This window comes from Schistocerca piceifrons, chromosome 1, assembly GCF_021461385.2.
Source record: "Schistocerca piceifrons isolate TAMUIC-IGC-003096 chromosome 1, iqSchPice1.1, whole genome shotgun sequence".
Classification (NCBI taxonomy): domain Eukaryota; kingdom Metazoa; phylum Arthropoda; class Insecta; order Orthoptera; family Acrididae; genus Schistocerca; species Schistocerca piceifrons.
The window spans coordinates 1,116,415,778-1,116,428,762 of NC_060138.1; the positions used below are offsets into that span (position 1 = coordinate 1,116,415,778).

Below are 12,985 nucleotides of genomic sequence, written 5' to 3' on the forward strand. Positions count from 1 at the left end.
CACTACATCTACGAATTTCATTTCTGTCTTAAAAACAGCTGAGATATGCATATTACCTATAACAGAATCTGATAATGGTATGAAAATGGTGTGTAACATTTCTTTTTGTGTTGGTGCGAGCACAAAATTTTTTGTTGTGCAGTTGTGTTCTTTTTGCAAAACCTGGCTGCTATCTTCTTTTTCAAATAAAACTGCTTTGTAGCTAATATTATCACTATATATTTGGCACAGACCTTGAGACTTTTTCCTCCTGAGTTTCCACTTCCACATCTTTATAAACAGTGTTATTATAGATTATGTAACCAACATCAGTATCTATTTGAAAATTTATGATTGCTTTCTTCCTCCTTCTTGATGGTGATTGTAACCTACATTGCACGTATTTTGATTATAGACCCCTCACATATCTGTATATGTGAGCTACACATTTTCTAAGTTTATCTTGCAACATTTTCTATGATACCAAAGCTTCCACCTTTTAAATTGGTTTCTTTCCTCAGTTTTTGTTACATAACCTGAAAGTACTATTACTTTGAACATCGCATCTATGAGCAATATCTTCGTAAACTTTATATTATGAAGCAGTGTTCAATGTATAGGCTGGTGTTCAGTAGGCTTATAAAACTGTGGGCGTTAGTTGCTTTTTATTTAGTTATTGTTTAATTGCCCTCATAGAAAAAGTCATTTGAAGAACCATTGGTATATCCCTGAAGTGCCTCATAATAGAAATATACTAGAATAAATCTCGTGTTCATATATTAAATTACCTAAACTTTTTTCATTTAACAGGAGAGAAGCCATATTCTTGTTCAGAATGTGATCACCGCTTTGCTTATCGCTCCAAACTGAATTTACACATTAAGACTGTGCATCATCAGATCAGGAAGAAGAGATGCAATGCCTGTGGTAAAGAATTGCAAAATGATGCTGATTTTCAAGGTACACTTATATTGACATGCATGCCATTCTGGAAATATTTTACAGATTTTACTGATAAGTGAATATAATTATTGAAATATCTTTTGCATAAATCTAAAGTAAATCTTGTAGAATTACATAATTGTTGCTACTCAAATGTGTGGAAAACAGAGATATTTCCTGTTTCAAAACACATATTGAAGTCAGCTTGATGGCCTAGCTATGTGTTTCCCTCTTAGTCCTACACTGCCTTATGTTTCCGTGGACATTTTCAGAAAAAAATTATTACAGAAAGAGCCACTGAATTGTCAAATTAAGTATTGGTTCAAATATGTGGATGACGCTTTGTGTTTATGGACTAGTACCACTAGGCAGATTCATTACTACAACATTCAAACTATCACCATAAGAAAATTCAGTTCACAAAGGAGCTGGGAGGCTCTTCAATAAATTTCTGGGATATTAATATAGATATTAGCACAAGAAGACACTTACTTAGCGTTTACAGAAAAACTGTAACCACAGATGCAGTAATAGCCACAAATGTGCAGCTTTCCATTTGATGGTGTATTGTCCCATATCTGTTCCATTATCTGATTCTGCATTTCAGTCAGAACTACAGACCAACAAACATATGACTTCCAGAAAAAAGGGGGAGGGGGTGAAATTACACTATTCCTGTATGATAGCCAATAGGAATCAGTTAGTAGCTGCAAAAACTGGTGCCTCACCCCATATACTGGCAGAGTTGGTGATAACAAAAAGTTAAAGTCTCACAACTATAGTTTGTAATACCAGCAGCATATCAGTGAAAATGATCAATTATTTATAAAATTATTTAATTGGATAGACAAAAAATCTACTCACCAAGTGGTGGCAGAACACACACGTAAAGGACTTGTGATTGGCAAGCTTTCGGAGTCAATGCCTCCTTCTTCAGGCAGACCGGTTGAAGAAGGGGGAAAAAAGAAGGGTGAAGGAAAAGGACTGGGGAGGTCTAGGAAAAGGGGTAGATTTTGGGAAAGTCACCCAGAACAGTGGGTCAGGGGAGACTTACCGTATGGGATGAGAAGGAAAGACTGGTTATTGGGGGACTGCATCAGACGAGATTTGAAAATCTGAGAGCTTAAAGGTGGAAGACAGGGTAATGTGCAAGACAGAGATTACTACTAAAACATCGTGCACAAGTTAAAAATAGTGAGAAGCTAAGGACGTTGTTCGTAACAGAGGTGGGAGGTGGTAGTGACAAATAGTTGGGAAAGACAATGAAAGATGTGGAAAACTAAAATGGTGTGAATCAAAGGGTAGTTACAGCGAAGAAAAGCTGAGCCAGAGGAAATCAACATAAATTTAGGCTAGGTGGGTGGCAAGAACCAAGGATATGTTGTAGTGTTAGTACCCACCTGCGGAATACTGAAAAACTGGTGTCTGGAGGAAGAACCCAAAAGGCGTGTGTGGTGAAACAGGTGAATGTCATGTTGTAGAGCATGCTCTGCAACAGGATATTGCGAGTTGCCAGTATATACCCTGTGCCTATGCCCATTCACCTAGAATAGCTTTCCATCGCCCTCCCAATCTCCGCAATATTCTTGTCAGACCCTATGCTCCTTCTGCACACATCTCCCTATCCTATGGCTCTTACCCCTGCGACCGTCCCTGCTGCAAGACTTGCCCTGTGCACCCTTCTACCACCACGTATAATAGCCCTGTAACTGCCAGAACATGCACTGTCAAAGGGAGAGCCAACTGTGAAAAGACACGTCATATACCAGCTACTAAGTAAACACTGTTCAGCCTTCTACAACAGCATGACTACCACTAAATTATCAATTAGGATGAATGGGCATAGGCAGAGGGTGTATACTGGCAACTCGCAATATCCTGTTGCAGAGCATGCTCTACAACATGACATTTGTGACCTTGGCGCCTGTTTCACCATGTGCGCATTCTGTATTCTTCCCCCCCCCACACCAGTTTCTCAGAACTCCACAGGTGGGAACTAGCACTACAACATGTCCTTGGTTTCGCCACCCACCTGGCCTTAATTTACGTTAATTTCCTCCATCTCAGCTTTTCTTCACTGTAACTACTCTTTGCTTCTCTCCGTTTCAGTTTTCTACATCTTTCAGTGTCTTTCCCGTCTAATTTTCACCATCCCCTCCCACCTCTGTTACGTACAATGGTCTTAGCTTCTCATGTTATCAATTTGTGCATGATGTTTTAGTAGTAACCTGTATCTTGCATATTACCCTGTCTTCCACCTTTAAGCTCTCAGGTTTTCAAATCTCGTCTGATACAGTCCTCAATGATCAGTCTTTCCTTCTTATGCCATACGGTAAGTCTCCCCTGACCTACGGTTCTGGGTGACTTTCCCAAAATCTACCCTTTTTCCTAGACCTCTCCAGTCCTTTTCCTTCACCATAATTCCTTCCCCTTCAACCCTCCTGCCTGAAGAAGGAGCAGGAGCCACTGGCTCCGAAAGCTTGCCAATCATGTGTGTGTTCTGTGCCGCTTGGTGAGTAGTCTTTTTATCTATCCAACAGCATTTCAAAATTCTTATACAATAGTAAAGACAAACTGCTTCCCTTGGCATAGAGTAGTGTATATAAAATCATGTGCAAGCACTGTGGAAAAGTATGTATTGGTCATTCAGGCAGAGTTGTGACTATTAGGTTGTCTGAACATAAGACAAGCTGGAGTTTAGGAAAGAAAGATTCGACCTTTGCTGATCATCTTCTTACAGAAAATCACTCATATGATGTAGAATATAAAACTTTACATTCTGTAAAGAAAGAAGAAAGGAATGAAAATATTAAAAATTAACAAATGTCAGTATTATGAAATGATAGATTGCTACTCACCATACAGAGGTGATGTTGAGTTGTAAACAGCCACAACAAAAAGACTGCTGAACATGTGAGCTTTTGGCCAAAAGGCCTTCTGATGAAGTAGATGAAACACACACCCGACCTCAGTGGCCAAAGACAGTGGTCATGTATGTGTGTGTGTGTGTGTGTGTGTGTGTGTGTGTGTGTGTGTGTGTGTGTGTGTGTGCGCGCGCGCGTGCATGTGCATGCTTTGATTTTGTTTCATCAATTTTGCTAATGAATTTAACTTCTGTTAGTCCTCGTGAAAGCTCCCAGTATGAAAGTTGATAACCAAATAGTAAAAGTAATTCTTTTATGAAAAGGATAGATGCGACTCACCATATAGTGGAGGCGCTGAGTCACAGATAGGCACAACAGAAAGGCTGTTACAAAATGAGCTAACAAGACCTTTGTCAAAAATAGTTGACACACACACACACACACACACACACACACACACACACACACACACACACAAATATGCAACTCACACACACATGACCTGTCTCCGGGAGCTGAAGCCACACTGTGAGCAGCAGCAGTGCATGATGGGAGAGACAACTGGTTGGGGTGTAAGGAGGAGGCTGGGCGGGGAGGGGGAGGGATAACAGGGTAGGGGGGACCCGGTGAAGTGCTGCTGGGGAGCATGCAGGGACGAGGTGGAGAGAGGGTAGGGCAGCTAGGTATAGTTGGGACGATAGATGGAGGAAGGCAGGGGAGAAGTGGTGGTGGCAGGCGGGCGGGGGTAGCAGAAAGGGAGAGAAGTAAAAAGACTGTGTGCATTTTTGGAATAGAGGGCTATGTAGTGCTGGAATGGGAACAGGGAAGGGGCTGGATGGGTGAGGACAGTGACTAACAAAGGTTGAGGCCAGGGGAGTTATGGTAATGTAGGATGTATTGTGGGGAAAGTTCCCACCTGCCCAATTCAGAAGAGATGGTGTTGGTGGGAAGGATCCATGTTGCACTGAAATTAAGAATGTAGTGTTGGGTGGCGAGCTCAGCAATAGGGTGGTCCAGTTGTTTCTGGGCCACAGTTTGTCGGTGGCCATTTATGCGGACAGACAGCTTGTTGGTTGTCATGCCCACATAGAATGCAGCACAGTGGTTGCAGTTTAGCGTATAGATCACTTGACTGGTTTCAGTGGTAGCACTGCCTTTGGTGGGATAGGTGATGTTTGTGATGGGACTGGTGTATGTGGTGTTGGGAGGTTGTATGGTACAGGTCTTGCATCTAGGGCTATTACAGGGATATGAGCTATGAGATAAGGAGTTGGGAGCAGGGACTGTGTAGGAATGGATGAGTATATTGTGTAGGTTCAGTGGGTGGCAGAATAACACTATGGCAGGGGTGGGAAGGATAATGGGCAAGACATTTCTCATTTTAGGGCATGACAATAGGTAGTCGAAACCCTGGCAGAGAATGTAATTCAGTCGCTTCACTCCTGGGTGGTACTGATTATGAGGGGAATGCTCTTCTGTGGCCGGACAGTGATACCTTGGGAGATGGCGGAAGACTGGAAAGATAAGACAGGGGAGATTTGTTTTTGTGCATGGTTGTTTCATTCCATCCTGGATTTCCCATTGTTTGATTTAAAAATAATTTTGGTTACATCTGAGACATTATTACTGTATCATGTTACCTAGGAATGAGAGTTATTTCTGAGGTACACATCGTGCACTGCCGTCTACAGACTTGCATGCTGCTGCCAGGATTCTTGTTCTGACAACTCACTTAATATGACCAAGAATATTCATAGTCACTCAGAAGAGTGATATTAGCCACTCTTACAGTTGCTTCATCACTACACCCATCACATAAAACACTGATATTTACTACGCAAAAGTTTCTGTACATATTTTTGGATCAACATTTCCCTTGGACTTGTGTCAGATATACAGGGTGACACACGGAAGACAGAAAGTTTTTAAATAAGGAATACAGTCAATTTTGAAATTAATGCTTGTTTGTTACACTGTAGGAAATACTGCAACCAGCCACAAGTTATTCGAAATGATTTTATTATACCATTACTATTTTCTGGCCTGAGCTCATTGTAGATGATAACATTGACTTCTTTTCAAGTTTTAATTTGTGTCTTCCTGAAAAGCCCTCCTTTACATTTGAAGTCTGTTCAGAAAATTCTGGAACTTTGTCCACAAAATTTTTCTTCACTTATTATGCATGGTCTCCTTAGAAATACTCCCCCCCACAATTGATGCACCACTCCCAACGCTGTTTACACTTCCAGAAGCAGTCTTAATATGCCTCTTGCTGGATCACATGAATCACAGTCTGCAAATTTTCTTTTATCTTGTCTATCATTGCAAATATTCATCCTTTCAATGGGGTTTTCGAATTTGGTAATAAAAAAAAAAAGAGTCGACAAGTCTGGAGAGTACAGAGGATGAGGCAGCACAGCGATTTCGTTTTTTGTGCAGTAGTCACACACCAACAGGGATGAATGTGAGGGTGTGTTATTGTGATGCAAGAGCCGTGAATTGTCTTGCCACATTTCAGGCCATTTCCCTCTCACATTTTCTCACAGGTATCGCAACATGCCCTAATAGTTCCATCGATTAACAGTTTGGCACTGTGGCACTAATTCATGATGAACTAATGCTTCGAAATCAAAGAAAACTATCAACATGGCTTTGACATTTGACCCAACCTGATGATCTTTTTGTGGTCATGGAGAACCTTTCCCAACCCATTGTGAAGATTGAACTGTGCTCTCAACATCATAACTGTAGACCCACGTCTCATAACCAATTATGATTCCCTTAAGGAACATCTCTCATTTGTGTGATCCAAGAGCTCTTCACAGATTGTGAGGCGAAGGTCTTCCTGGCCTTGACTCATGAGCCTTGGGACGAACTTGGCAGCAACACTGTGAATTCGAAAATGCTGTGTCAGGACTTCATGACATGGTCCAACCAAAATATTACATTCTTCTGCAATCTCTTGGACAATGAGTCTTCAAGTGCCACACACAATTTCATTGACAGTCCTGACATGACCATTGTTGGTAGATGTCGAAGGGTGTCCTGAATGAGGGTCATCTTTAACTACCATCAGCCATTTTTAAACAATGTGAACCATTCGTACAGCTTAGGCACTTATTCCCCTAGGCTTCCAGCAACATTTGGTGTGTGTCTGTAAAGATTTTCTTGAATTTCGCGCAAAATTTAATGCAGACACATTGCTCCTCTAACTCTGCCATCTTGAAATTCGCAAACTGTGTGACACAACATTCTACTCAATGCTGCACTGAACAGTAACTGACAGGCATACAACAATGAAACTTCTGGCAGTTAGACATCAAACATAGGGATGTGCAAGGATGCCAACTGCATTTCGCTTATACATCATTGGTACAAAATTACAAATGTTCCGGAATTGTTTGAACAGAACTTGTATTATAAGACATGGGATTGATTTTCTTTTGCAGTCCACACTGATCAATCAACTGAACTAAATACAACTAAATCTTGTATTACTAAGTTCATTGATCAGAATGGATTGTAAAAGAAAATCAAACCTCTGTCTTATATTATGTAAAGGAGGGCTTTTCAGGAAGACACAAATGTAAAACTTTGGAAGAAGTCAACACTACCACCTCATAATGGGCTCAGGACCAAAACTAGTAGTGGTAAAATAAAATCATTTAGGAAAAAAGGAAGGGAAAAAAAAGAAGAAACTTAACTTGTGGCAGGTTTCAGTATTTCCTACAGCACAATTTAAGAAAACAGCTGGTGGTGTTCTCCAACCAAAAGGGACAAAATAATGTATGTTTACTGACATTAATGTATATTTATTGACATTAAATTTCCATTTAACGTAGGCCAGAAATATATATCAAAAATAATGTTGTTGAGGTGATGTCCTTCTTTCAAATGCATGATTCAAGCCTCTTCTCCAAATCCCCATCACACAAACCGATGTCTCTGCAGAGAAAGCAGCAATTTCTTGAATGATTGCATTCTCCAACTGGTCCAAATTTCACAGTTTGTGTGTATAGACACAGCTTTTGAGATACTCTCAGAGAAAAAAATCTGGAGATCTTGGGAGGCCAAGGAACATTGCCAAAACATGAGATAATGTGTCCAGAAGAACATCCTCAACTACCATTACAGCATTTGTGGTGTGTGATGCACCATCATCCTGTTGGAGCCAAAGATCTTTTAAAGTGATTCTGCATCTTCTCAGTTTTTTTTCAATAATGTTTCAGGCATATGAATGTATCAAGCCAAAATAATAATAATAATAATAATAATAATAATAATAATGTGGCCCAGTAATGCCAAAGAGCCAAGAGTAGACCAGACTGACTTTCTCAGTGTGTATAGGACACTATTGAATAAGGTTGATTCTCAGGAGCCCAGTAATCTAGGTTTTTTTAATTTCTGGTCCAGTTTAAATGAAAATGAGCTTCTTCACTCATCAATAAAATCACGTTATCTCTGACAATCACTTACGTTCTGCGAGCAAAGTCTTTATGTGCAGCAAAATCAGTTGGCTTCACTTGTTGCACAATAAGAAGCTTACATGGGTGAGAATGTTCACAGGATGTACATAAAGTCCGAGAACACTTTCAATTACTTGTTGCACAAGAACTAAACATTGTATAGATGTCATACATATCGCATTTTGAAGAGAAACTCTGAAAGTTTTTTTTACAAACATTCGACATGCGAACCATGAGTGACCCAGCAGACGTCAGTACAGGAATCGAGTTCTTGCCATACCCATCCCAGCATGGCATCGTCGACTGTGGCAGTCGCTTCCTGTATTCTCTCCCAGAGCTATGCTACGTTATGTGGTGGAGGCAGTACATACACCAGATCTTTAATGTGTCCCCACAGAAAAAAGACACACGGGGTGAGATCTGGTGATCGGGGAAGCCATTTCATGAAACAGCTGTCCCCTTCTGTAGCACAGCCGATCCATCGATGCGGCAGCTCCATGTTCAGGTACCCACGAACTTTACAAGAAAATGGGGTAGAGCTCCATCCTGCTGAAAGATGAATGGAGAGTCCGATTGCATTTGAGGCATCAGCTATTGCTGCAACATGTCAAGTAGGAATATCCAGTGACAGTTTTCTCGCCGAAGAAGAATGGCCTTATAGTTTTTGATGTGACAAAGCACAAGAAACATTTACCTTTGGGGACTCACGCTCAAATTCAGTGCATTCATGTGGATGCTTTGTACCCCATATTCGACAATTATGCCTGTTCACTTTCCCATTAGTGTGAAAAGTGGCTTCGTCGCTAAAAAATAAGCAATCAACAATGCCATGCCCATCCCCATCCTCATTCAGTTGTTGCAACTGTGAACGAAACTCAAAACGCTTGTCTTTGTCGTTGTCATTGAGCTTCTGCACTAGCTCCAATTTGAATGTTTTCATAGACAGTTTCTGTCGCAGGACTTTCCACACTGTCATTGAAGCCATTTCAAGTTCACCGGATGCACGGCGCACCGATTTCTTTGGACTCCTTATGAATGCCTCTCGTACGTGCTCCACATTCACTTAACTTACACTGGAACGTCTGCTTCTCTTTGCTGGGCACAAGCAACCTGTCGTAACGAATTTGTTGTGCCAGTGGTAAATGGCCTTTCTTGTTGGTGGCTTCTTACCATACTTAGTTCTAAACATCCATTGAACAGCTGTAGCACACTTGTTTTTGTCATCTCCAACACACAGAAAGCTCGCTCCATGTTTGTGACTAGTGCTGACTATTGGCAAATTACCAAACTATGTTGTGGCAGTATACATGAAAAAAACTTTTAGGGCTTCTCTCCAAAATGACATCTGTACAATGTTTGGATCTTGTGCAATAAATAATTGAAAGTGTTTCTGGACTTTATGTACACACTGTATATGGAAAATTCATCTAGCCAATTCACAATCGATCACTAACTCACTAACATGAAGTCTAGCTGACCGTTCCGGGCTTCTGACCATCACTTCCCTTATCCTTGAAGCATTTTTTTGTCATCGCTACACTTTGTCTCGGACCTGTGCGCTCCTTAGGCATTATGTTCCCAGTTGATATGAAGTGTTCCACGCAACTGTGGATTGTGTTTTGACTCAGAACAACTCCATGTTGACTGAGATTGAACTGTGCACAAAATATTTGCTGCTTAACCGTAACAGACTCATCATTTCTGACAAAACAGTCATAAACAAATGTATGATATTGCAAGCCCAGCTGCTTCATTGTAACTGAAATGGCATCTTTTGTGGAGGAGAACTACCTCCACCATGATATTCTCCGACCACCAAGCTATACAGTTCGAAAGTGTCCATCTTCTGTGTGTCGCCTTTTATTTGTTACTATGACTCTGTGAAACCCAAATTTTGTCTAGATCACAGCCTTGTTGTCCTTTATATGCCATAAGTACATACTCCCCAAAAATATAGCACTTGAGGTGGCAGTATCATAAGAAATTTGCATCCATCCTTACATTTTCTGGACTTACACCAATGTCATTGAAAGGGGGATTCTGTTCCCTTGTACTCAATTTTGTCTTGTAGTTAGGCTTGGACTTTTTTTTGGTCGTAGGATACTGTCCTCTATTGTAATATTCTGACACAGTCCTGCAGATCACTTCTTCATTAAAATCATCTGAGTAAATCTGCTTTCCTGTGTACACTCATTTTGTGGCAAAGGGATGACAGCATTCATACCTACAGCCTCTGAAAAAGTTGTGATGTCACTGGCACATTGCACTCTTCATTCTGTGACCCCACATGCTTCTGCCATCAACTTTTGTGGTTGGGCAAAGTAATATCCCATCTAGCTTTTTTTCATCATGGGAAAGTTTGTTGAAGAACTTGTAAGACATTAGATATTACATATTTAGCTTGTCTTCTAATATCTGTTTAGAAACATTTTCAATAACCATGCAGGTGTGTGTGTGTGTGTGTGTGTGTGTGTGTGTGTGTGTGTGTGTGTGTGTGTGTGAGAGAGAGAGAGAGAGAGAGAGAGAGAGAGAGAGAGAGAGAGGGAGAGGGAGGGGGGGTTGGGTGTTGTCCAAATGGCAGGGCAGGGGAGGGGGGGGGGGGGGTGTTCACTTTGCAGGTGCAAAATTTACCAAGACCGTTCCTGGCCTTCTTGGTAACAGCTGATTATGACCTTCTCATTCAGAAATCAACATCTGTGATTTTATCATGCTTGCCCACAGTCCATTTTTAGCAACAAATTATTTCTTTCTTGATTGTAGCTGTGAGTTAGATGAATAGAGGAAATCTTGGGAATGTTCATGATGAGGTTGATGAAACTACTTGCTGGTTCATTTTGTTACTCTTCACTGTGCTCCCTATAGCATGAACAGTGTTCATTCCGGGGTTTGTGCTGTGGTGAAGCAAAGCCAAATGATTTTGAAAGTAAAAAGTAGGTAGATTTAAAAATGAAACTTCCTGGCAGATTGAAACTGTGTGCTAGACCAAGAATCGAACTCAGGATCTTTGCCTTTTGCAGGCATGTGCTCTACGAACTGAGTTATCCCCGCCTGACTTGCGACCTGTCCTCACAGCTCCAGTTGTGCCAGTACCTCATTTCCTACCTTCCAAACTTACAGAAGCTCTCCTTCACAGGAGAGCTTCTCTAGAGTTTAGAAGGTAGGGGACGAGGTACTGGCGCAACTGGAGCTGTGAGGATGGGTCACGAGTCCTGCTTGGATAGCTCAGTTGGTGGAGCACTTGCCTGTGAAAGGTGAAGTCCCGAGTTTGAGTCTTAGTCTGGCACCCAGTTTGAATCTTCTAGGAAGTTTCATGTCAGTGCACACTCCTCTGCAAAGTGAAAATTTCGTTCTGGATGTAAAAATTATGTGCCCAAAATGATGTGTCAAGTAGCAGCAGTGGGCCAAGACAGACACAGCAACAGGGAAGTAACCGATTTTGTGACTTTTATGAGTTTCTAACCAGGAGCAAATTGTACAATATAATCTGTGTGCCTTATCTTAGTTTCTTGAGTTTCTGCATGTTAATTTAATATCTAATAGCCAAAATTCTCGTGTTTTCATTTACATTGGAAAATAAACTGATTTTGTGACATATTACAAGTTCCTAATCAGGAGCGAATTATTTAGTTTCACCTGAGTGCTTCGGTAGTTGGGTTTTTAAATCTCTGTATATTAATCTAATTTATTAGACACAGTTCCTGTGTTTTCCTCAGCATTTACAGTAGGGTTCTGCAGCATGTGCCAACAGTCCATTTTTCTGGGTTAGTGTAGGTTTCCATGGTCTTTAGTATGGATGGGGACTGTGATTGTTGTATGCAGATGCAAGCTGAGTTGGTGACACTTCGCTCCAGCTCCAGGACGTGATGGCTTCAATTACACAGCTTGAAGCTGCAGTGGATGGGCACCACTGTTGTGGCCTGGCTGTGGGGATCCAACGGACATGCAGCAAGTTCGGGTCCTCCGATCGATCCTCATGGGTGGCCAGCCCAGTTACTGCTCGCACTGAGGTTAACTCCTCACCTGTGGTCAAGTGATAGGTTCCCCCGGGGCTTAGCAGGCAGCAAAAGACTTCCCAGGGGGCTGCACGTAAGGCGTCGCTGGTTAGTCTGACAAACAGGTTCCAGGTGCTGTCTGTGGCTGACACCGTTGCCGAGCCAGATGGTGTCGCCTGTCCTGTTTCAGAGGAAACCTCTCAGCCTGCAAGATCTGGGGAATCACAGAGGGTGGGATTATTGATAGTCGGGAGCTTCAAAGTTAGGGGCGTTATGGGGCCCCTTAGGAACTTGGCAGCCAAGGAGAGGAAGAAAGCCAATATGCCCTCTGTGTGCATACAAGATGGAGTCATTCCAGATCTGGAACAGGTCTTTGAGGATGCCATGAAGAGCACAGGGTGCAGCCAACTGCAGATGGTGGCTCACGTCAGTATCAATGATTGTCACTCTGGATTGGAAGAGGTTCTCTCTGGTTTTGAGCGGCTAACAGAAGTGGTAAAGGCTGCCAGTCTCGCTTGTGAGATGAAAGCAGTTTCAGCATAGTCAACAGAACCGATTGTGGACCTCTGATACAGAGACGAGTGGAGGGTCTGAATTAGAGACTCAAACGGTTCTGAGACTGTAGGCTGCAGATTCCTCGACTTGCTCCATAGGGTGGTTGGGTTTCTGGTTCCAGTGAATAGGTCAAGAGTCCACTATACACAGGAGGCAGCTACACAGGTAGCAGGGGCCGAACACAGGA

At 41.9% G+C, this 12,985-nt stretch overlaps 1 protein-coding gene across 1 annotated transcript in view; it reads left to right on the plus strand.

Moving 5' to 3' along the window:
- LOC124777364 (zinc finger protein 37 homolog) overlaps positions 1-12,985 on the plus strand; it is an 88,814-nt gene that overhangs the window by 30,559 nt on the left and 45,270 nt on the right. The window contains exon 4 of the mRNA XM_047252745.1: positions 790-939. Coding sequence (XP_047108701.1) covers positions 790-939 — 150 coding nt within the window. The remainder of the gene's footprint in view (positions 1-789; positions 940-12,985) is intronic.